Raw genomic sequence first — 22,531 nt, forward strand, 5'->3', positions numbered from 1 at the left:
TTTTGTCTCAGTACAGTTGTCCCTCCATATCCATAAAGGATTGGTTTCAGGACTCCGTGGATACCAAAAACTGTGGATGCTCAAGTCCCTGATATAAAATGGTGTAATATTTGCGTATAACCTATGCACATTCTCTTGTATACTTTCAATCATCTCTAGGCTAATACCTAATATACTACAAATGCTATGTATTGTTATCCTGTATTTTTAAAATTTTGCACTTTTTCATTGCTGTGTTATTTTATTTTTTCAAATATTTTCAATCTGTGGTTGGTTGACTCCGTGAATGCAGAACCCAAAGACAAAAGCTGAGGTCCAACAAAGTCTGCTCTAGGTCTTTTTCTCATTTTGCATGTACTTGCAGGTTGATCTCTTTCATTCTCATGGGTTAATCACCATCTATTCACTGATTATTCCCCAAACTGTATCTACAGTCCAAGACTGTTCTAAAAGGTCTGGACCCGCGTATGCAAATACTAGATATCTCTCTTGGTTATACTGTACATGTCTAAAACTCAAAAGGCCCAAAACTGAATTTATCTTCCCCCTCAAATGTATTTTTTTCTCTCATTTTGATAAAGGTATTACCAACTATCCAGCTGCCCAGGTCAGAAACCTGGTATGTAAAAATTTATGTATATCTAGCTCTTTTTTTTTTTTTTTTTTTGAGAAGGAGTCTCGCTCTGTCGCCCAGGCTGGAGTGCAGTGGCGCAATCTCAGCTCACTGCAAGCTCTGCCTGCCAGGTTCACGCCATTCTCCTGCCTCAGCCTCCCGAGTAGCTGGGACTACAGGCGCCCGCCACCAGGCCTGGCTAATTTTTTGTATTTTTAGCAGAGACAGGGTTTCACCGTGTTAGCCAGGATGGTCTCAATCTCCTAACCTGGTGATCCGCCCGCCTCGGCCTCCCAAAGTGCTGGGATGACAGGCATGAGCCACCGTGCCCGGCCCTATCTAGCTCTTTTCAAAGGGAAGCAATACTATCTGGTGGAGCTAATTATCTATATACCACGAGAGGTAAACTTTTCTATAGTAAGAACAGATTGTTCATTTGGGTTTTTCAATACAAGAAATCAGAATGTGTCAGAATCACTAAATTATTTTATTTGATTTGTCATCACCAAATAACCTAATTACTCATTTCCTCCCCAGGTTGTACTTTTAAGATACTAAGAAAAAGTGTGCTATATATACCATACTGGAATAAACCAATCACTGTGAAAATATTCTCTATGTTCTAAACAGAAAAAAAAAAAAAATGGTATTCTAACTTTATGACTAAGTCTCATTTAAGATTAGATGGCTTGAATTAGTCCTTCATGGAATATCAACTCTGAAAGAACAACTGACCTACAAAATTAAGGAACGAAATCTTGAAATGGGAATTTGCACTAGCAACCACAAGCAACCCTATCTAAAGCATTTAGCCACCTTCCTTCTTTTTAAACAGAGTGGGTTAGAGCACACATGTATTTAAAATAAACTGTGCTTGAGTGTGACTGTAGTGTTTAAAAGATTTTTTTTAATCACATGAGTTATGAAATGTAAGCCAATTACTTCATCTCCTGTCCAACCAAACAACAATCTGGCTTAACAATGAAAGATTGACACTGTACTTGTTTAGATAAACCATTCTTATTCTTTAACACTGAAAATTTTTTTAAAGTAATTCTGATTATAAAGCAAAAGGTAATCCTTATATGAAATGAAATTCCACCATAATAGTCTGATTATTCAATTCAGTACTTTAAATCTAAGACAAAGGATGTTAGGTTAGAATAACATTCAAAACCAGAAGAATATAAACAAATTATCAAATATCTCATATTCCTGACTCTCTTGGTGAACAACTTAACGTAATTCTATCCTCTTCCAAGGTGACTACTATTGCTAGAAAATTAAAGGGCAGAACACTATAACATTTAATAATTAAATGTTGACGGGGCATGGTGGCTCACGCCTATAATCCCAGCACTTTGAGAGGCCAAGGCGGGTGGATCACTTGAGGTCAGGAGTTCGAGACCAGCCTGGCCAACATGGTGAAAACCCTGTCTCTACTAAAAATACAAAAATGAGCTGGGCATGGCGGCAGATGCCTGTAACCCCAGCTACTAGGGAGGCTGAGGCAGGAGAATCACTTGAATCTGAGAGGCGGACTCCAATCTCAGTGAGCTCAGATTGCACCAGTGCATTCCAGCCTGGGTGACAGAGTGAAGCTCCACCTCAGGGGACAAAAAAAAAAAAAAAAAGTCAGGGAAATTCTATGAAGAAAACACAGCCTGCCACTTACTCTCACTTATTAAGCACCTGCCTGTGTTAGAATTTGTACCAAGCAGCAACAGTCACATCCTTTTCTCAAGTTCAAATTATCACTGCCTCCATGTATTGCTTACCCTACGGGAATGAGGAAAGAAGAGACAGATCAACCTTAGGTAATTACAGAGCATATAAATCTACAGAGGTGCTAGGTAATGATTTTTAGAAGTATACCTTGTGATCCAGCTGGCAACTTAAAATCTGAAAAAAAAAAAAAAAAAAGGCCAATGCGGTGGCTCACGCCTGTTATCCCAGCACTTTGGGAGGCTGAGGCAGGCAGATCACTTGAGCTCAAGAGTTTGAGACCAGCCTGGGCAACATGATGAAACCCCATCTCAATGAAAAGTACATTAAAAAAAAATATTAGCAGGGCACAATGGCATGTGCCTATAGACCCAGCTACTCAGGAGGCTGAGGTGGGAGGATGGCTTGAACCCAGGAGGCAGAGGTTGCAGTGGGCTGAGATCATGCCACTGTACTCCAGCATAGGTGACAGGGCCAGACCCTGTCTCCAAAATAAAAAATAAAAATAAAAATAAAAATAAAAATAAAAATAAATTAAAAACCTGAAAAACATTTTATTTATAGACTTCTGGAATATAATTTTCAGACAATATAATGTAAATGCATGTTTCACTTACCGCTGGGGTAGGAGTCTATCATTAGCCAGGTAGCCTGGCTTATGAATCTCTTTATTATAATCTCCATACTTGGCTTGGACAGCATAGGAAGCCAAAAGAACTGCAGTTTCTGGTGGGCAATATATCTCATCATTTAAGATGGCTTCTTTAACTTGCAAGAAGAAGAGTCTCTGGGTTATTTCTTGAATTAATTCCTCAGAAACATCTTCAGGAAAGAATTTAGCTCTAAACTTGAACTGTAAAGGATTCTCTTTTTTTACATCTTGCTGTGTCACCTGGAAAAATAATTTCAAGTATAATCAACAAAAATCTTAAGTTTACAATACTTACACCTAGTCATATCAAATTCTTTTTGGACGAAAGTGAAAAGTGAAATAGATTCTAAATCTATGAATATTTTAGTGTGTAATATTCTAAATCTATAAACAAATATATGTGATAAAAGATTCTATGCTCTTAAATGTGACTTATAACTCAGATTCTAATAACCAAATTGAAAACTTTTCCTCATATTCTTGAGAAGCTTATCCTACAAGTACTTACATCACAATTGAAGTACTTAGTATGCCATTTGTAATACCTGCTTTAATATTTGTTATAGGCTAAGTTTTCAAATAGGAAAAGTAAGCATTTCTTTTTTCTCTTTTTTTTTTGAGATGGTAAGCTGATGGTGCCTGACTGAATTAAAAAAGGATGGTAGCTCACAGTGATTAACAGATAACTACAAAAGGAAGCTTAGAATCAGTCAGACTTAGCTTTTCCAGCACAAATTCATGATAACTTCAACTTAACATAATTATTAGTTTAATGTTATTGTACATATTTTACCTTTTTATTTAGTTTAAGCCATGTAGAATAACCTTTGCTGTCTACATACTGCAGCCCAAAAAACCAGACCTCACGCAAACCAACTGTTTTCACCACCTAAAACACAACAAAAAACAATTTCAGTCCAACATACACGTTGTGTCTAAATACTACACTTCCAAAGGAGAACAAAACTACATAAGTATACGTACATTCCTTTGCCATACAAAAGACTTTTCCTAAATTTAAGATATTAAAGGAACATTTTTGAAAACTCAAATTCAAGTTTTCTATACTTTTTTTTTTTTTTGAGAATTTTTTTTTTTTTTTTGCTCTTGTCACCCAGGCTGGTGTGCAATGGCATGATCTCGGCTCACTGCAACTTCCGTCTCCTTTCAAGTGATTCTCCCGCCTCAGCCTCCGAAGTAGCTGTGATTATAGGCATGCACCACCATGCCCAGGTAATTTTTTATATTAATTTATAATTAATTAATTAAATTAATTTAATTTATTATTTTTAATTTTTTAGTAGAGATGGGTTTTCACCATGTTGGCCAGAATGGTCTCGAACTCCTGACCTCAGGGTGATCTGCCTGCCTCGGTCTCCCAAAGTCTTGGGATTACAGGCATAAGCCACTGCACCTAGCCTCTATCCTTGATTTTGTAGTGTCACTTCAATCCTCTTACTTGATCCACTTTTTCATACCTCCTTTTCCTTATCTATCATGACCTCAAAAATAACAAGAGTCTCGAATATATATATATAGTTTTCATAATCCTACATTCCAATTTCCATTTACCCCCACAAGTACCCTATTGATACATTTAGGGCAAATGGTATCATTTTGGTGATAAGAAAAGTTTCTGATATATTCTGTGCTCTACCTTCACTGAGCAAGAAACCATTCTTAGAACATACCATCAATTCCACCATTCTACATTTTTACTTATGTTTTTTCCTCTGCCTAGAATGGGTCTTCTGTATTTTTATGAACTATTGAATAAATTATTCTGTTTTTTTTTAAGAAAAATTTATTTATTTTTTATTATACTTTAAGTTCTAGGGTACATGTGCACAACGTGCAGGTTTGTTACATATTTATTCTTTAAGGACCAGCTCAACTAACATGCCTTCTGTGAATAAAGCTCTCCTACCATCTAGATAAAATTAATCACTTGTTCCCTGATATTCCCATAGGACTTTATCTATCCAGCTATTAGAACATTTACTCTATCATAATTGTGTTATTAGCAGTGTGTCTATTTACCCTCCTTGACTGCCTAATACTTATGGACAGAGATTATTGATTTGTGTCTTAAAACCCATAGCATCTCACAGAATGATTAGCCTGTGGTATGCACTTGAAAGTAAGAGTAAATAGGCTGGGCGTGGTGGCTCACGCCTGTAATCCCAGCACTTTGGGAGGCTGAGGCAGGTGGATTACGAGGTCAAGAGACACCATCCTGGCTAACACAGTGAAACTCCATCTCTACTAAAACAAACAAACAAAAAAAAAAAAAACCTTAGCTGGGCATGACGGTGCACACCTGTAGTCCCAGCTACTCAGGAGGCTGAGGCAGGAGAATGGTGTGAAACTGGAAGGTGGAGCTTGCAGTGAGCCAAGTGCCACTGCACTCCAGCCTGGGTGACAGAGCGAGACTCCGTCTCAAAAAAAAAAAAAAGGCAAGTAAGAGTAAATAAAGTGGTGATGTTAGGATACACATCCAGCTTGCCCACACCTAACAAAAGCGTATGTTTTTTTTAAAAAAATCTGTATTTAAAATAAAATGAGGAAAATGATCCAGGGGAGGTAAAAGTTCATTAACATTTTAAAAGCTTTACAGAAAGATTCAGTATCAGTTCTTAAATAATAAAGTCTTGGTTTTTTGTGGGATCTTTTGCTTATTTTTTTTTTACAGACAGGGTCTCACTCTGTACTCCCAGTGGAGTACAGTGGTGTGATTCACGGCTCACTGGAGCCTTGACCTCCTGGGCTGAAGCAATCCTCCTGCCTCAGCTTCCTGAATGGCGGGGACTACAGGTGCATTCCACCACACCCAATATTTTTTTGTTTTGTTTTTTTGTTTTTCTGTAGAGGCAAGGGTCTTGCGATGTTGCCAAAGCTGATCTTAAACTCCTGGCCTCAAAGTGATCCTCCCACTTCAGCCTCTCAAAATGCTGGGATTACAGATGCAAGCCACTGCGCTTGGCCCTTGGTTTGTTTTTTTGTTTGTTTTGAGACAGGGCCTCGCTCTGTCACCCAGGCTGGAGTGCAGTCGTGAAATCGCAGTTCACTGCAACCTCCAACCCCAACCCGGGCTCAAGCGATCCTCCCACCTCAGCCTCCCGAGTAGCTGGGACTACAGGCATGCACTACCAAACCCAGCTAATTTTTTATATTTTTAGTAGAGATAGGGTCTCACCATGTTGCCCAGGCTGGTCTTGACCTCCTGAGCTCAACTGATCTGCCTGCCTCGGCCTCCCAAAGTGTTGGGATTATAGGTATGAGCCATCACGCCCAGCCTGTTTTTTAAAAATAATCTTAAAACATTTGGCGGGGCACGGGTGGCTCGTGCCTATAATACCAGCACTTTGGGAGGCCAAAGAGGCTAGATCACTTGAGGCCAAGAGTTCGAGACCAGCCTGGCCAAGATGGTGAAATCCCATCTCTACTAAACATACAAAAATTAGCCAGGTGTGCTGGTGCACACCCATAATCCCAGTTACTCAGGAGGCTGAGACAGGAGAATCGCTTGAGCCCAGGAGGCGGAGGCTGCAGTGAGCCAAGTTCACGCCACTGCACTCTAGCCTGGGTGCCAGAGTGAGACTCCATCTCAAAAACAAAAAACAAAGGTCACACACACATACACACAAAATAATCTTACAACATTCCAGGCTTTTGGTTTCAAGACAGCAAACTGAACCCTTCCATTTACTTTCCCACTCTTGAAAATTTTCACTGAAATGACAGAAAAAAAAAAAAAAAAAAAACCACTGGCTGGGCACAGTGGCTCACATCTGTGATCCCAACACTTTAGGAGGCCAAGGCAGGAGGAGCTCAGGAGTTTCAGAAGAGCCTGGGCAACATAGGGAGATCTTGTCTCTTTAAAAAAAAAAAAAAAAAATTAACTGAGTAGTGATGCAAATCTGTAGTTCTAGCTAATCAGGAGGCTGAGGTGGTAGGATCACTTGAGTCCAGGAGGTCAACGCTGCAGTGAGCTGTGATTATGCCACTGCACTCCAGCCTCAGTCACAGAGCAAGACCCTGTCTTTAAAAAAAAACAAAGAAAAAAAATTAAAAATAAGAAAAAAGCATTTAGAAAATGTTATCATCTAAAAAGCAAAAAGTGAGAAATTTCTAGAAGATGTGGAACATAAAGTCTCATATTGATAATGCACAAGCTGATCAATGTCAAACAATGAAAAATTCAATGTGGACAAAAGGAGATTCCAAATAATCTAACTTTGGTAAAAGATAGGTTGCCCCAGCAGTGTCACAGAAAACGTTCAAGCTTGGAGTGGCAGGAGTGGGAATGTACAGGTCAAAAGCAGCAGAGAGAAGTATAACAAAGCAGCTGGGCTCAGCTTCTGCCTCCACACTCTGTCAGTTTCACAATGGTGGCGAAGTAAAAGGGTGATGCACCACAGTGGGCACAAGGGATAATAGCTTAACTAACTTTACACTATTACACAAATACAAGGAACAAGAGAGCTCAGCTGTGAAATTCCCTGAAATGCCCTATCTCCCCAATGGTTCTTCCCTACTTCTTCAGAAGGTGCTCCTAGAATTTTTTTTTAATTAATATATTTTAGTGAGGCTGTCCTTTGAGCTCCCATAAACTTTTGATCACATACTTTTAGAACTGAAACTGCTTGGGCACATAACTATAACATATGTATATTTACTTACAAGTTAGTCTATCATGCTAATACACTATAAAGCATACTTTTTTTAAAATTTAAAAAATGCATATATAATATATATTTTTTGTTTGTTTGTTTTTTGCCCAAACTGAAGTGCAGACTGAAACCTTCACCTCCCGGGTTTCAGCAATTCTCCTACCTCAGCTTCCTGAGTAGCTGGGACTACAAGTGCGCACCACCACGCCCAGCTAATGTTTGTATTTTTAGTAGAGACAGTTTTGCAATGTTGGACAGGCTGGTCTTGAACTCCTGACCTCAAGTAATCCTCCCACCTTGGCCTCCCAAAGTGCTGGGATTACATGTGTGAGCCACCACGTCCAGCCTAAAGACATGGGTATGAACACTCTGTACACTTTAACCTCACAAGAAGCAGCTAAAGGAGGAGGCTAGTCAAGAAAAGAGTCAGCAAGAAGCAAACCAAAGGACTTCAAGCACTCAGAGTCCTCAAATACAGAGCAGCTGGCCTCAATCTAACATCATAATCAGACATGGGGCTTTACTACACATGGACTCATGTAGCTATGTGCTCTCATTTTAGAGGACCCAGTTTACTCCCGGCTTGACCTGAACCTGTCAGCTCATTCCACACTACGTACAAAAGCAAAGTCTGCATTTGTAGATCCTTGCATTTGAGTTCAAGGAAAGCTCATCATTGCATTTGAGTTCAAGGAAAGCAGTCAGGAAACAGAATAGGGACTAAAGAACTGCTGAGAAGAGTCCATAACAGATAACAATACTCAATAATCTACACCAGGCTGGGCGGTGGCTCACACTTGTAATCCCAGCACTTTGGGAGGCCGAGGCAGGCAGATCACTTGAGCTCAGGAGTTCAAGACCAGCCTGGGAAACATGACGAAACCCCACCTCTACCAAAAATACAAAAAAAAAAAAATTAGCCAGGCATGGTGGAGCGCACCTGCAGTCCCAGCTACTCAAGAGGCTGAGGTGGGTGGATGGCTTGAGTCTGGGAGGCAGAGGTTGCAGTGAGCCGAGATCACACCACTGCATTCCAGCCTGGGGTGACAGGAGTGAGAGCCTATCTAAAAAAAAAAATTTTTTTTTTAAAGAAATAAATAATAATCTAGACTATTTACAATATGAATTGTGTGTGTGTGTGTGTGTGTGTGTGTGTGTGTGTGTAGTGAGGGTTGCTTAACGATGGGGATACATTCTGAGAAATGCATTGTCAGACAATTGCATCATTGTATGAACATCATAGAGTATACTTGAACAAACCTAAATGGTATAGCCTACTATGCACCTAGACTATATGGTACAGCCTATTGCTCCTAGGCTACAAACCTGTACAGCATGTTACTATATTGAATACTGTAGGCAACTCTAACACAACTGTTAAGTATTTGTGTATTTAAACATATCTAAACATAGAAAAGGTACAGTAAAAAATACGGTATTACACTCTTAAGGGACCACTGTTGCCTAAGTGGCCCATCATTGATCGAAACGTCATTATGCGGCACATGACACTGTATTTATCTATATAAACAGAAAGATATATATATATAAAACTATCAAATACTGTTCTAGGCACTTTACACAGATTTTCATTTAACTCTCACAACCTCTGAAGATGTTACCATCATCATTCTAATTGTACAAATGAGAAAAATAAGGCAAAGAGATTAATTTGTCCAAAGTCAAACAGCTACAACTGGAACTAATGCAGGCAGTGCGGCTCCAGTGCCCACACTTCTAAACCACCACACATTACTGCCCTATAATAAATGAGGTTTCTTTTTCCTGTATCCAAGTGAAAGTAATTCTACTCAATAAAAAACAAGTTTTATTTCTTAGTATCCAATACCAAAAAGGACAACTTGCTGATTCGTTTTTGGCTGCCACAGACATTTCATTTACTATAAATAACATTTCAATTTGCTATGAAGTACAATAAATGCTAACTCTACTCAAAATTTTTTTCAAATAAGATAGACTATATATTCATAAACAGGAGGCACAGAAGAATCAACAGAAGTGAATACTATACCAGAACAAAAGTGGTTTGGAAAAAAGAAAAAAGTGGAGATTGGTTCACAAGGTATGGTGAACTTAGCTCTCTACGCTTTAAAAATTTGCACATCCACACAAAAAGCCTTTCATCATCCAGAAAGACCTTATCAGACCTTTTAAATTTATGAATTACCGAATCAGGAGATTAAGTACAGTATTTGTCAGAAGAAACAACTTTCCAGAATTTAAAATTTTTATTTCATCAGATTTGAATCTGTATTTGACAGAATGACAACTAACAAAACCAAGGTATCTAGTGTTACTTATTGCTGAAATGCTAGAAACTCTTTCATTCTTTAAGATCAAGTTATTCTGACTACAGGCTATTATTGCTCTCTTGCTCCTAAGAAAAAGTGTATGTAAAGTTTATGTAAAAGTTATCCTCCTCTAAGATATATACCACCTTTCTTTCTCTTTGCAATAGTTTCTTCATGTTCTTACTTAATCCCTGAGGTCAATCTCTTACCTCGTTTTCTCAGTAAAACTTGCTTACGTTGCAATACAACATTACCTGGGAAGCTTAAATTTTAAAATACTGATGATTTAGAGTAGGCCCAGACAATTAAATCAGCATCTCTGGAAGGGGTTTCCAAGCACTGTCTCCTCTCCCTTTTTTTTAAGCTATACAGGTGACTCTAATGTGCACTCAAGACTGAGAAGAAAGATGAGTAGTCCCAGTTCCTTAATATACCGGATACCTGACCTCCATATCCCAACCTTTGTCTCATACATTATGAACCTATGACACCAAACTGTCGCTAGTAATCTCCATATAGCCTACACAGGTTGAGCATCCCTAATCCAAAAATCCAAAATCCAAAATGCTGCAAAATCTGAAACTTCTTCAGTACCAACATGACTCTGCAAGTGCAAAGTTCCACACCTGACCTAACATGATGGGTCGCAGTCAAAACTCAGTATACATTTTATTTCATGTGTAAAATTATGTAAAGTATTTTATGAAATTACCTTCAGCCTATGTATATAAGCTATACACAAAACATAAATGAGTTCTGTGTTTAGACTTGGGTCCCGTCCCCAAGATATCTCTTATACATATGCAAACATTCCAAAATCTAAAAAAATGCAAAATCTTAAACACTTCTGGTCCCAAGCATTTGGATAAGGGATGCTCTCAACCTGTAATTCCCTGTGCCTTTCACTCCTGCTGTTCCTTCTGCCCAGGATTCCTACTCATTTCACTCAACAACTTTGTGGATTATCCTTGAATTCCTTTTAGTCACCATCACAATGATTCTCACAGAAGTTAAATAAATGCCTGCTGAAAATTATTTTCAAGAAGTCCTCGTCCACAAATGTAGGAATGTGAAAGAATAAAGAATATCCCTACTGCTGCAGTAGGGATATCTGAAGAGCCACTATGAAAAATTCGAAGTGGTACACTGTTGGATTATCAGCAAAAGTACAGAAAAACAGAGAAAGTATGCAACAACATTCACACTATGGTGTCAAAAGTTGCATATTTCAAGCAGTTAAATGATACCTGGTCAAAAAGTTGTTTGCCAGTTGTATTGGGCTGAATGGCAAATTCCAGCTCAGCATCCATTGTAGTTACTCTTACGTTGATCTGCAATAAAAATAAAAGGAATAATAAGTAGAAAAGAGAAGTCATTAGGCATGAGAAAACTTCTATGATTTTCTTTATTAAAGTGATAAAGTTATTTTAATCATAAGAAAATCTATTTGAAAAACAAAGAGCTTATAAAGTCCTCATTTAGGAATATCTATTGAATACTTAACATATACTGGACACTAAGCTATGGCCTTTCCATACTCTCATTTAGCGCTTGCTATAATACTAGGAGATATTACTTTTATTTCTATAGAAATGCAAAGAGTTTCCATCATTCACCTAAGGACACATGGTTATTAAAAGGCAGAGCAAGAGCCAGACATGGTGGCTCACACCTTTAGTCCCAGCACTCTGGAAGGCCAAGGTGGGAGGATCTCTTGAGGCCAGGAGTTTGAGACCAGCCTGGGCAACACAGCAAGACTATGTCTCTATGAAAAATTTAAAAATTAGTTGGATGTGGTGGCATGTGCCTGTTATTTCCGGGAGGCTGAGTTGGGAGGATCACTTGAGCCTAGGAGTTTGAGGGCTGCCGTGAGCTATGATTGTACTACTGAACTTCAGCCTGCACAACAGAGCAAGACCCTGCCTCCAAAAACAAAAAGGCAAAGCAGGTATTTAAATTGAGGTCTAACTCCAAATTCTTTGAATGTGATTCACTATCCCGTATTTCTTTCTTTCTTTTTTTTTTTTTTTTTGAGACGGAATCTCGCGCTGTCGCCCGGGCTGGAGTGCAGTGGCCGGATCTCAGCTCACTGCAAGCTCCGCCTCCCGGGTTTACGCCATTCTCCTGCCTCAGCCTCCCGAGTAACTGGGACTACAGACGCCCGCCACCCGGCTAGTTTTTTTTGTATTTTTAGTAGAGACGGGGTTTCACCGTGTTAGCCAGGATGGTCTTGATCTCCTGACCTTGTGATCCGCCCGTCTCAGCCTCCCAAAGTGCTGGGACTACAGGCTTGAGCCACCGCGCCCGGCTCCGTATTTCTTTCAACATAAAAATCAGATTTCATTTTATTCATACTGTAAATACATTCTTCACTTTAGGAAAGCATTCATCTACAGTGCTTTATTTGCTAGACTCTATTTTTTGCTGTTTTTAGAGACAGGATCTCACTATGTTGTGCTCAGGCTGGACTGCAGGGGCCATTCATGGGTACAATCACGGCACACTGCAACCTTGATCTCCTGGACGCAAGCCTGTACTCCCACCTCAATCTACCAAGTAGCTAGGAGCACAGGCGTGTGCCACCATGCCTCGCTTCAAACTCTATTTTAAATAATAATTTTATTGTGTAAATACCTTTCTAATATCTCAAAAACTCTCAAAAACTTAACATGTCTTACTAAAATAATTTTTACCACAGAATAGCATCTTCACCTAGAATTCTTCACATGATCCAAATACATCTTTTTCGCTTTTTAAATTATTTTATCTTTTATTATTTCTCCTTTAATTTTCCCATACTTCCTTTGCTGTTTCTGTATCTATTTTCTAACAATCTTTACTTTTCCTTTAACCAGTATAAACCTGTAGCGATTTCTATTGACATTGTTTCTGTAACAACTGTATTTAAAATTTTATATTAATATGTATTACTGCATTTGTTTTTATGTATCTTTTTCCATCAGCCTGTAGGTTTACCGAGGACACAGCTTGTGCCATTTTATCTTTCTAACTGTAACTCACACTATAAAAACTCTAAATCAGACTTATTTCCCCATATGTCGAACAATCACAACCTCAGCACGTTATAGCTTTCACCTGGAATAACTTCTGTAATCAAATCTTACAGATTCATCCTTCTTTAAAATAATTTTTTTTCTTTTCTAAAACTGTATCTTATTAAGAAATGATATATACAAAACATGTATCATATGTAAACAATGAAGAAGAATAAAATGAAACCCATAAATCTACCATCCAACTGAATAACAAGTAATGGTAAATAATGCTGCATGTATCACTGTATTTCTTCTTTGTAAATACCAACAGGTAACTACTAACCTAAATTTCGTGTTATTCTCTTGTTTTTAAAAAAAAATGGTTCTAACATAAATATATGTTATCTATATATAAAATAGCTTCATTTTTCTTGATTTTTAGCTGTATTATAACTGTACAAAACTTGTTGATCAAGTTTTCTTTCTTGATGTAGGCAATGCTTACACGGGTATATTCACTTTATGAAAATTCATCAACTACACACTTTTTTTCCCTGTTGCCTAGGTTGGAGCGCAGTGGCACAATCCTAGTGCACTGTAGTCTCAACCTCCCGGGCTCGAGCGATCCTACCGCCTCAGCCTCCTGGGTGGCTGGGACCCCCATACCATTTGGTATGTGTATTTTACTTCAATGAATTATTTAAAATTGCACTATACTAGTTTAATTTTTCACAATATGTTTCTAAGATTCACTGATGCTTTTGTAATTAGAATTTTCACTGCTATGCAACAGTCTGAATGTGGCCAAACAAAAATTTATTCACCCATTTTACTGTCAATGAACACTGTCTCCAATTTTTTGGCTATTAAGAACAATACTGCTATGAACATTCTTGTACATGTCTCCGAGTGTCAGAATTTCCCCAGAATATAGTCAGAATTCTTGAGTAATAAAGTGTGCACACCTTGTACTTTTACCACATAATGCTGAATTGGACAATGTAACTGTGTCAACGTATACTCCCGTAAGCATTGAATAAGAATTCTTGCTGTTCCATATTTCCAGGAACAGTAGGCATTATCAGATTTATTATCTGACAATTCAGTTAGCAGAAAATGGTATCTCAATATGGTCTTAAAGTGGGATCCTCGATTGCTGATGAAGTCCATATTTCTGTATATGGCACGTGCATACAGAATTTTAAGATGGCTCCTGGTGTCATGCTCATGATTATGGTGCATTACATGATTAAAGGGATTTTGCAGAAGTACTTAAGATTACTAATCAGCTGACTTTAGAACAGGAAGATTATCTAGGAGGACCTAAGCTAATCAATTTATCTGGCTGGTTGCAGAGTAAGTTACACCTTGATTTCAGCCTTATAAGACTCTGAAGCAGGGAACTCAGTCACATCACCCCAGACTTCTAACCTACAGAACTATGGGATAACATATGGGTGCTGTTTTATAACACTAAATTTGTGGTAATTTGTCACAGACCAATGGAAAACTAATACAGTATGTTTAACTGACCACTCATTCTCATCTTTGAATGTTCACACATATGGCTTATTTTCCTATTGGGTTGTTTTTTCTAACTTTTACTTAGGAAGTCTTTATATATTCTTGATACTGATCCTTTGTCAGTTATTTCTTACAAAAGAACCTCTCATATTGTGGTTTGTCATTTTACTGTCTTCATAGTGTCCTTTATGATAAACTGACATACTTAATTTCAATGTTGAATTTATAAATATTTTACACACAGGTATCAATTTTTTACCATCTTTTTTTTCCAAGACAGCATCTCACTCTGTCGCCCAGGCTAGTGTGCAGTGACGCAATCTCAGCTCACTGCAACCTCCACCCTCCAGGTTCAAGCAATTCTCCTGCCTCAGCCTCCCAAGTAGCTGGGATTACGGGTATGCACCACCATGCCCGACTATTTTTTGTATTTTTAGTACAAACGGGGTTTCACCATGTTGGCCAGGCTGGTCTCGAACTCCTGACCTCAAGTGATCCACCTGCCTCTGCCTCCCAAAGTGTTGAGATTACAGGCATCAGCCACTGTGCCTGGCCAATTTTTTTTGTCATCCTTAAGAAATCCTTCCATACAGGCCGGGCGTGGTGGCTCACGCCTGTAATTCCAGCACTTTAGGAGGTTGAGGCAGGCGGATTATGAGGTCAGAAGATCAAGGCCATCCTGGCTAACACAGTGAAACCCCGTCTCTACTAAAGAATACAAAAAATTAGCCGGGCGTAGTGGTGAGCGCCTATAGTCCCAGCTACTCGGGAGGCTGAGGCAGGAGAATGGCGTGAACCTGGGAGGCACAGGTTGCAGTGAGCCGAGATCATGCCACAGCACTCCAGCCTGTGCGACAGGGTGAGATGCCGTCTCAAAAAAAAAAAAAAAAAAAAAAAAAACTGTGAACTTTACAAAATACACCATTTATGATTTAGTATTGGAACAACAAGAAACTCTTCAGTATCTTTGGGTAAGAATTAACATTTTTATTAATATAGACTCTATACACAACTATGGTTTTCTCACTGTACATTGACTTAGATCTTCTTTAATGACTTTCAAAATCTTTTGAAAGAAGCGCTTGTAATTTGCTCCATATAAATCACTTTACTCATTTGTTAGATATTTTCTTCTAGATCATTATGGCTTTGTGAGTCTTGTAAATATGGGTCCACAGTTCCTATTGCATAATTTTGACATCTTAAAAGCACTGACACCTGAAGATGAGTTAATTTTGAGCAAAAATCTGACATGAGGTGATACAAGACTATCACTTGTAGTAAATTAATTTATTCCATTTCAAGCGACTATTCACCCATTAAACTATAAAAATATCAGTGTTTTAGAGGTGATGCCATAGACCTTGATGGGAGTTTCATGATATAATGACATATGCACATAATATATTATATATTCATCGTTCTAAAATCCAAAAACTTCCACATTCTGAAACTTATCTAGCTTCAAGAGTTGTTTCCTCTACAAGGCAAGTTCTATACTTCTAGAATCTTTAATGAATCAACAACACACAATTGATATCCAACTCCATATAATAATTTTGACTCTTTAAGGAACAATAAACACTCTCCACTCAATTATACTGGCAAAGAGTTTTCCAAATTAGCTGTCAACGTTCACATTCCTAACAGAAATACAATAAAGTCACAGCTGCTCCACATCCTTATCTACACTGGATTATTATCGGTCTTTTTTGTTGTTGTTGTTATTTTTTTGTTTTGTTTTGTTTTGTTTTGAGACAAGTCTCACTCTGTCACCCAGGCTGGAGTGCAGTGGTGCGATCTGGGCTCACTGCAACCTTCGCCTCCTGCATTCAAGTGATTCTCCTGCCTCAGCCTCCCGAGTAGCTGGGACTACAGGAACGCGCCACAATGCCTGGCTAATTTTTGTACTTTCAGTAGAGATGGGGTTTCACCACGTTGGCCAGGCTGGTCCCAAACCCGACTTCAAGTGATCCTCCCATCTCGGCCTCCCAAAGTGCTGGAATTACAGGCATAAGCCACCATGCCTGGCCTTTAATATAGCTTCTTTTGTGAAATATCTGCTCAAATATTTTGCCCACAAAAAAAAAAAAAATTCTGAGTTGTGTTATTATTGAACCGCAAAAGAACTTTATATGGCAATTATTTTCTCTCATTGTCTTGTCTTTCCATGTTCTTATTTCTATCTTTCAGGAGCAAAAGTTTTTAACTTTGATTAAATCCAACTTTTTCTAAATGGTTCAAATTTTCTGTGTATCATATAAAAAACTTTCACCTACTCCAGGGTCACAAAGATTTTTTCCTATGTTTTCTTCTAGATGTTTTACAGTTTGGGCTTTTGCATGTAGGTCTATAATCCATTGAGTTTATGTTTGTAAATTGTGAGACAACAGTCAATGTTCATGTTTTTCTGTATGGATAACCCTTTGTGTCAATACCATTTGTTGAAAATAATTATAGTTCTCCATTAAATTGTGTGACAGCATTGTCAAAAATCTAATGAATACATATGTGTATGTATGTGTGTTGGTGTATTTTCACTTCACTGATTCTATTAATCTATTTATTCTTTCATCAGTACCTCAACGTCTTATTTAGTGGCTTAAGAACAAACCTTGAAATTCAGGAGTGTAAGTTTTCTTTTTTTGTTTTTTAATTGCTTTAGTTATTCTGTCCACATTTTGGCATATCCATATATTAATATATTTTAGAATCAGCTAGTCAATTTTAATCAAAGAAGACTGCCTGGATTCAACTGATTGGAACTGAATTTCATTTATGAAAACCTTTATGGAGAACTGACATCTTAATACAACTTTATAAAGATCTGTATACATATTTTATAGTTCTCTATATATTTAAATCTTTAATTTCTTATAGCTAGTTTTCAGTGTAGAGATCTTGTACAGCATTTGTACCTTTATTAGTAAGTATGTCATGTTTTTTAATAACCAAACTAAATAACCAAACTACTTTTATATTTAAAAGGCCATTTTTTTAAATACAATCTTGTATTTGGCAATCTTGCTAAATTCAGTTATTGGTTCTAGTAATTGTTTTGTAGATTTATAAGGATTTTCTACAGAAACAATCATGTCATCTGCAAATAGGACATTTTCTTTTTGATCTTTATGCCTTTTTTTAATTCTTCTCTCCCTCTAACAAAGCACACTTTGCGACCTGCTGAGTCTTTCAGTCATTCCAAAGTGTTATCCATGCTAGAAAATCCCAAAAATGATAACTAATGACTTTCTTTAAAATTATAATTGGCCAAAAGAAACATTCCAGAAAACAAAAACAACTTACTTTATTAGATTAAGAAAAGAACAATTACACCTTAAGAATAAAGGAATAAACTTTAGTCAAGAAGAACCAAATAACTATAAAACTAAGTAAAATAATCACAGGTATACCTTTAAATAAAAAAATCTAAGACTATATAATATCAGTATGGGTATCAATTGCATGTAAACTAGAATTATGAGAAAACTAAAATTCATAGATCTTTCTGACCTCTCATTACTTCCTCCCATTTAACAATGTTGCCATTTACTGGGCACTAAATATATATATCAGATTCTTCTAACTCTTACCATACTCCCTTGGGTAACTAATTATATTCCCATTTTATACATAAGGAAATTAAAAATTGGACAGATTGAGCTAAATTAACAAAAGTCACCCAGATTAGTGGCAGAACCAAGGTAAGAACTTAGTTTGACCTTAGAACTCATGACCACATAATACTATGCTCTGGTCACATTAATTTAAAAACAACAGTAATATCAGTGCCTTTTTCTTCCAACAACTCTACCAACATTCTTTGCCTTGTTCCAAAACGAATTTAATGATATCTTACTATGTAGATATTGTCAAATGTAACAAAAATACACTTACTGGTTTTGGCATTTTCTTTCTCTTTTTGTTACCTTCTTTAAAAAATCTTCACTTCTATGAATTATGTTGTCACTTTCTGTTAAAAAAAAAGCATAATGTATTATCTTTTTATATAAGGTTTCTGTTTTAACTATAATTTGCATAAGATATAAATTAAAATATTTGAAAAGGTGGATTTAAAGTAACAAGGAGTGATTTCATTCAAATTTTCAATGTCTTCTACTAGCATTGCACATTCCCTAAAAAGACTAAAATCCAATATTAAAAATACCGCACATCTCAAATAACTTGGTATAAACACATTGATCTACCAGAAGTTTTAATTTAATTACAGACAACAAAGAACAAGGAAACATCATTGCTTAGGGCCCAGAAGCTCGCTCTCTGAGTCAGGCTCATCTCTGTATCCAGGATGTTAGAGAAAGGAACAATAAAAGTGAGGACAGATGGATTCAGATTCTGAAGAGCTCAAGAATACTTTTTCAATGTTTTTTTTCTGTACTGCCAAAAACAAAAGGAAATTCTGATTAATGTAATCTACAAAAAAATGGAAGAAACTAATTTTTATTTTTTTAAAGACAGGGTCTCATTCTGACATTCAGGCTGGAGTACAGTGGTGACATCACAACTCACTGCAGCCTAAGCCTTCCAGGTTCAAGTAATCCTCCTGCCTTGGGCTCCCAAGTAAGTAGGATCATGAGCACATGCCACCATGCCCAGCTAGTCTTTTTATTTTACTTTTTCGTAGAGGCAGGGTTGCCCTATGTTGCTCAGGCTGTCTCAAACTCCTGGCCTCAAGCAGTCCTCCCAACTGTGCCTCCCAAAGTGCTAGGATTACAGGCATGAGCCACCGCACCTGGCTTATTTTTTCTTCTTGTAAGTTTGAAAATATGAATAAAGAAAAATATGAACATTTTATTCACCCAATGTGTATGAAACAGGCAAAACTCTGCACACTAACAACATGCATTCAGCTAGTCACGGCGGCTCACATAGGTAATCCCAACACTTTGGGACCTGTAATCCCAGTACTTTGGGAGGCCAAGGTGAGAGGACTGCTTAAGCCCAGGTGGCTGAAGCTGCAGTGAGCAGTGATCATACCACTGCACTCTGGCCTGGGCAACAGAGCAAGGTCCTGTCTTAAAAACAAACAAATAAACAAACAAAAAAAGTTACTGATTGCTGTTTAAGATGCCATAACTAAGGCTGGGCATGGTGGCTCATGCCTGTAATCCCAGCACTTTGGGAGGCCGAGGCGGGAGGATCTTTTGAGGTCAGGAGTTTGAGACCAGCCTGGCCAACATGGTCTATATCATACCAGATATAGTATATCAACATACTGTATCAAACCCCATCTATACCAGAAATACAAAAATTAGCTGGGCATGGTGGCAGGTGCCTATAATCCCAGCTACTCAGGAGGCTGAGGCAGAAGAATCACTTGAACCTGGAAGGTGGAGGCTGCAGTGAGCCGAGATTGTCCCACTGCACTACAGCCTGGGCGACAGAGCAAGACTGTGTTTCCAAAAAAAAAAGAAAAGAAAAGATGCCATAACTAATAAAACATAAATTCTCTATAAATTGTAATAAAAATGAAATTTAGGTAAGGCCATTTCCCAAATTCTACTCAATCACAAGTAATTGATTACCAATAAACCTCTTCAGAGGAAACTTCCTCCTGAGATTTTTTTCTTTTTTTTGAGATGGAGTCTCGCTCTGTCGCCCAGGCTGGAGTGCAGAGGTTGCAGTGGTGCGATCTTAGCTCACTGCAACCTCTGCCTCCGGGGTTCAAGCAATTCTCCTGCTTCAGCCTCTGCAGCTGGGATTACAGACATCCACCACCACACCCAGCTAGTATTTGTATTTTTAGTAGAGAAAGGGTGTCATCATGTTGGCCAGGCTGGTCTCAAACTGAGCTCAAGTGATCCGCCGGCCTGGTCCTCCCAAAGTGCTGGGATTACAGGCACGAACCACTAGGCAATGAAATTCTGTTGGAGGTATAAATCCCTCATTTCTTAATTCTCATCATTTCCTAGCTTATTCCCATCTACACTCACCTACTTTCATGAACCTAAATGTATTTCAGTCCAGTTTTTAAATTCTATACCCTTTTTTCATCCCAACTACTATTACTGCCTTAGTTCAGGTCTTATCATCTCAGGTCTTGATTAAAATAGCCTCCAGGACAGGCGCAATAGCTCACGTGTGTAATTCTAGCAATTTGAGAAGTGGGAGGATCACTTGCGCCCAGGAGTCTGAGAGGAGCCTAAGCAACAGGGCAAAACCCATCTCTACCAAAAAACAAACAAACAAACAAACAACAGAAAAAAAACTAGCCAGGCATGGTGATGGAAGGATTGCTTGAGCCTGGGAAGTGCAGGCTGAAGTGAGCTGAGATCACCAATGCACTCCAGCCTGGGTGAGACAGCAAGAACCCGTCTCAAAAAACAAACAAACAAAAAATGAGCTATAACCTATTGGTTCAGCAAAATTGCTTCATCTCACATTTCATAGAACGATTTTATTCAAATTCTTCACACATATATAAGACGTGTGTCTGCATCAAAACTTGGCAATTTTTTGAATCATAGTAGTTTGGATTACATAAGCATTTGTTTCAATCAGTAATACGATCACTAAAAGTTTTATCCCAAGCTAAAATGGTTTGTCCTAAGTTACATGAGCAATAAATGGCCAAACTACAAGTCTCTTGACACCTAGCATCCAGAGTTCTACAATATATCAGCCTGTCTTCCTCTTTTTTGATATGAAAAGACTGCTAATTTCATTTGTAGAAATATACTTGAAGAAAATATTAGCAAATATGTATAATGCTACAACTACAAAGACTAATTATAGTACAATTTATAAAAGTATATATAAAACTGGGAGTTTAGCTAGGTCAATCATGGTATATCTTAGGATCAATCATGGTATATCTTAGGATCACAATGCAGCCCATTAACATGTTATAGAAAAATACTAAATGACATAGGAAGATATTCACAAACCACCAAGTATAAAGGTAGGTAATAAAACCACCCATAGTAGCCAGGCATGGTGGCTGACACCTATAATTCCAGCACTTTGGGAGGTCAAGGCAGGAGGATCACTTGAGGGCAAGAGTTCAAGACCAGCCTGGGCAACACAGAGAGACAGTGTCTCTACAAAATATAAAAATAAACCAGGCATAATGGAGTGCACATGTAGTCCTAGCTACTCAAGAGGCTAAGGCAGGAAGATCGCTTGAGCCCAAAAGTTTGAGGCTGCAGTGAGTTATGATCATGCCACTACAATCCAGCCTGGGCAACAGAGCAGGACTCTGTCTAAAATCTGAAAAATAAAACATTAAAAAAAAAATCCATAGAATACCATCACTTTTTTTAAAAAAAGGAATGAATGAAAAGACCAGAATGTTTATATTCTAAAATATCAACAGGCTCGAAGAACTAAAATGAAATCTGTAAACTTGTAAAATGAAAATGTAGAGGTTTTGTAATAAACTAATTTCTTTTTTTTGGAGATGGAGTCTTGTTCTGTCACCAAGGCTGGAGTGCAGTGGCGCGATCTTGGCTCACTGTAACCTCCACCTCCCAGGTTCAAGCGATTCTCCTGCCTCAGCCTCCCAAGTAGCTGGGATTACAGGCGTGCACCACTACATCTGGCTAATTTTTGTGTTTTTAGTAGAGACGGGGTTTCACTATGTTGCCCAGGCTGGTCTTGAACTCTTGACAACAGATAATCCGCCTGCCTCAGCCTCCCAAAATGCTCACAGATATGAGCCACCGCGCCCAGCCTAAAAAACTAATTTCTTACAATGAAAAAACAGAATTATTCTAAATAAGTAAACTAAAGTTGGACCCATAACTTCACAATGACATTTAATAAAATGTAAGTAAGTTAATATTTTTCTCAAAAAGAAAGCAGGAGCAGTGGCTCATACCTGCAAACCCAGCACTTTGAGAGCCTGAGACAGGCAGGTTGCTTGAGCCCAGGAGTTCAAGACCAGCCTGGAAAACATAGCAAGACCCCGTGTCTGTGTTTTTTAAGAAATAATTTAAAAAAAAAAAAAAAAAAAGAGAGATACTTGAAAAAAATTCTAGTTTTGGAAGAATAACACAATATGACTAAGAAAGATA

The 22,531-nt window shown here is 38.0% G+C and overlaps 1 protein-coding gene across 4 annotated transcripts in view; it reads right to left on the reverse strand.

Moving 5' to 3' along the window:
* The window catches only part of RDX (radixin), a 96,329-nt gene that overhangs the window by 59,642 nt on the left and 14,156 nt on the right, over positions 1-22,531 (reverse strand). The window contains exons 2-5 of one of the 4 annotated variants that reach the window (XM_011926685.1): positions 18,393-18,468; positions 11,223-11,306; positions 3,784-3,879; positions 2,956-3,230 (exon numbers count right to left, since the gene is read on the reverse strand). In XM_011926685.1, the coding sequence (XP_011782075.1) occupies positions 2,956-3,230; positions 3,784-3,879; positions 11,223-11,306; positions 18,393-18,404 (467 nt within the window). In that variant the 5' untranslated portion in view covers positions 18,405-18,468. Of the gene's footprint in view, positions 1-2,955; positions 3,231-3,783; positions 3,880-11,222; positions 11,307-18,392; positions 18,472-22,531 lie in introns of those variants that run through there. The other 3 variants (XM_011926688.1, XM_011926686.1, XM_011926687.1) reach the window with 3 other exon arrangements.

This window comes from Colobus angolensis, unplaced genomic scaffold (assembly GCF_000951035.1).
Source record: "Colobus angolensis palliatus isolate OR3802 unplaced genomic scaffold, Cang.pa_1.0 Scaffold7, whole genome shotgun sequence".
Classification (NCBI taxonomy): Eukaryota; Metazoa; Chordata; class Mammalia; order Primates; family Cercopithecidae; genus Colobus; species Colobus angolensis.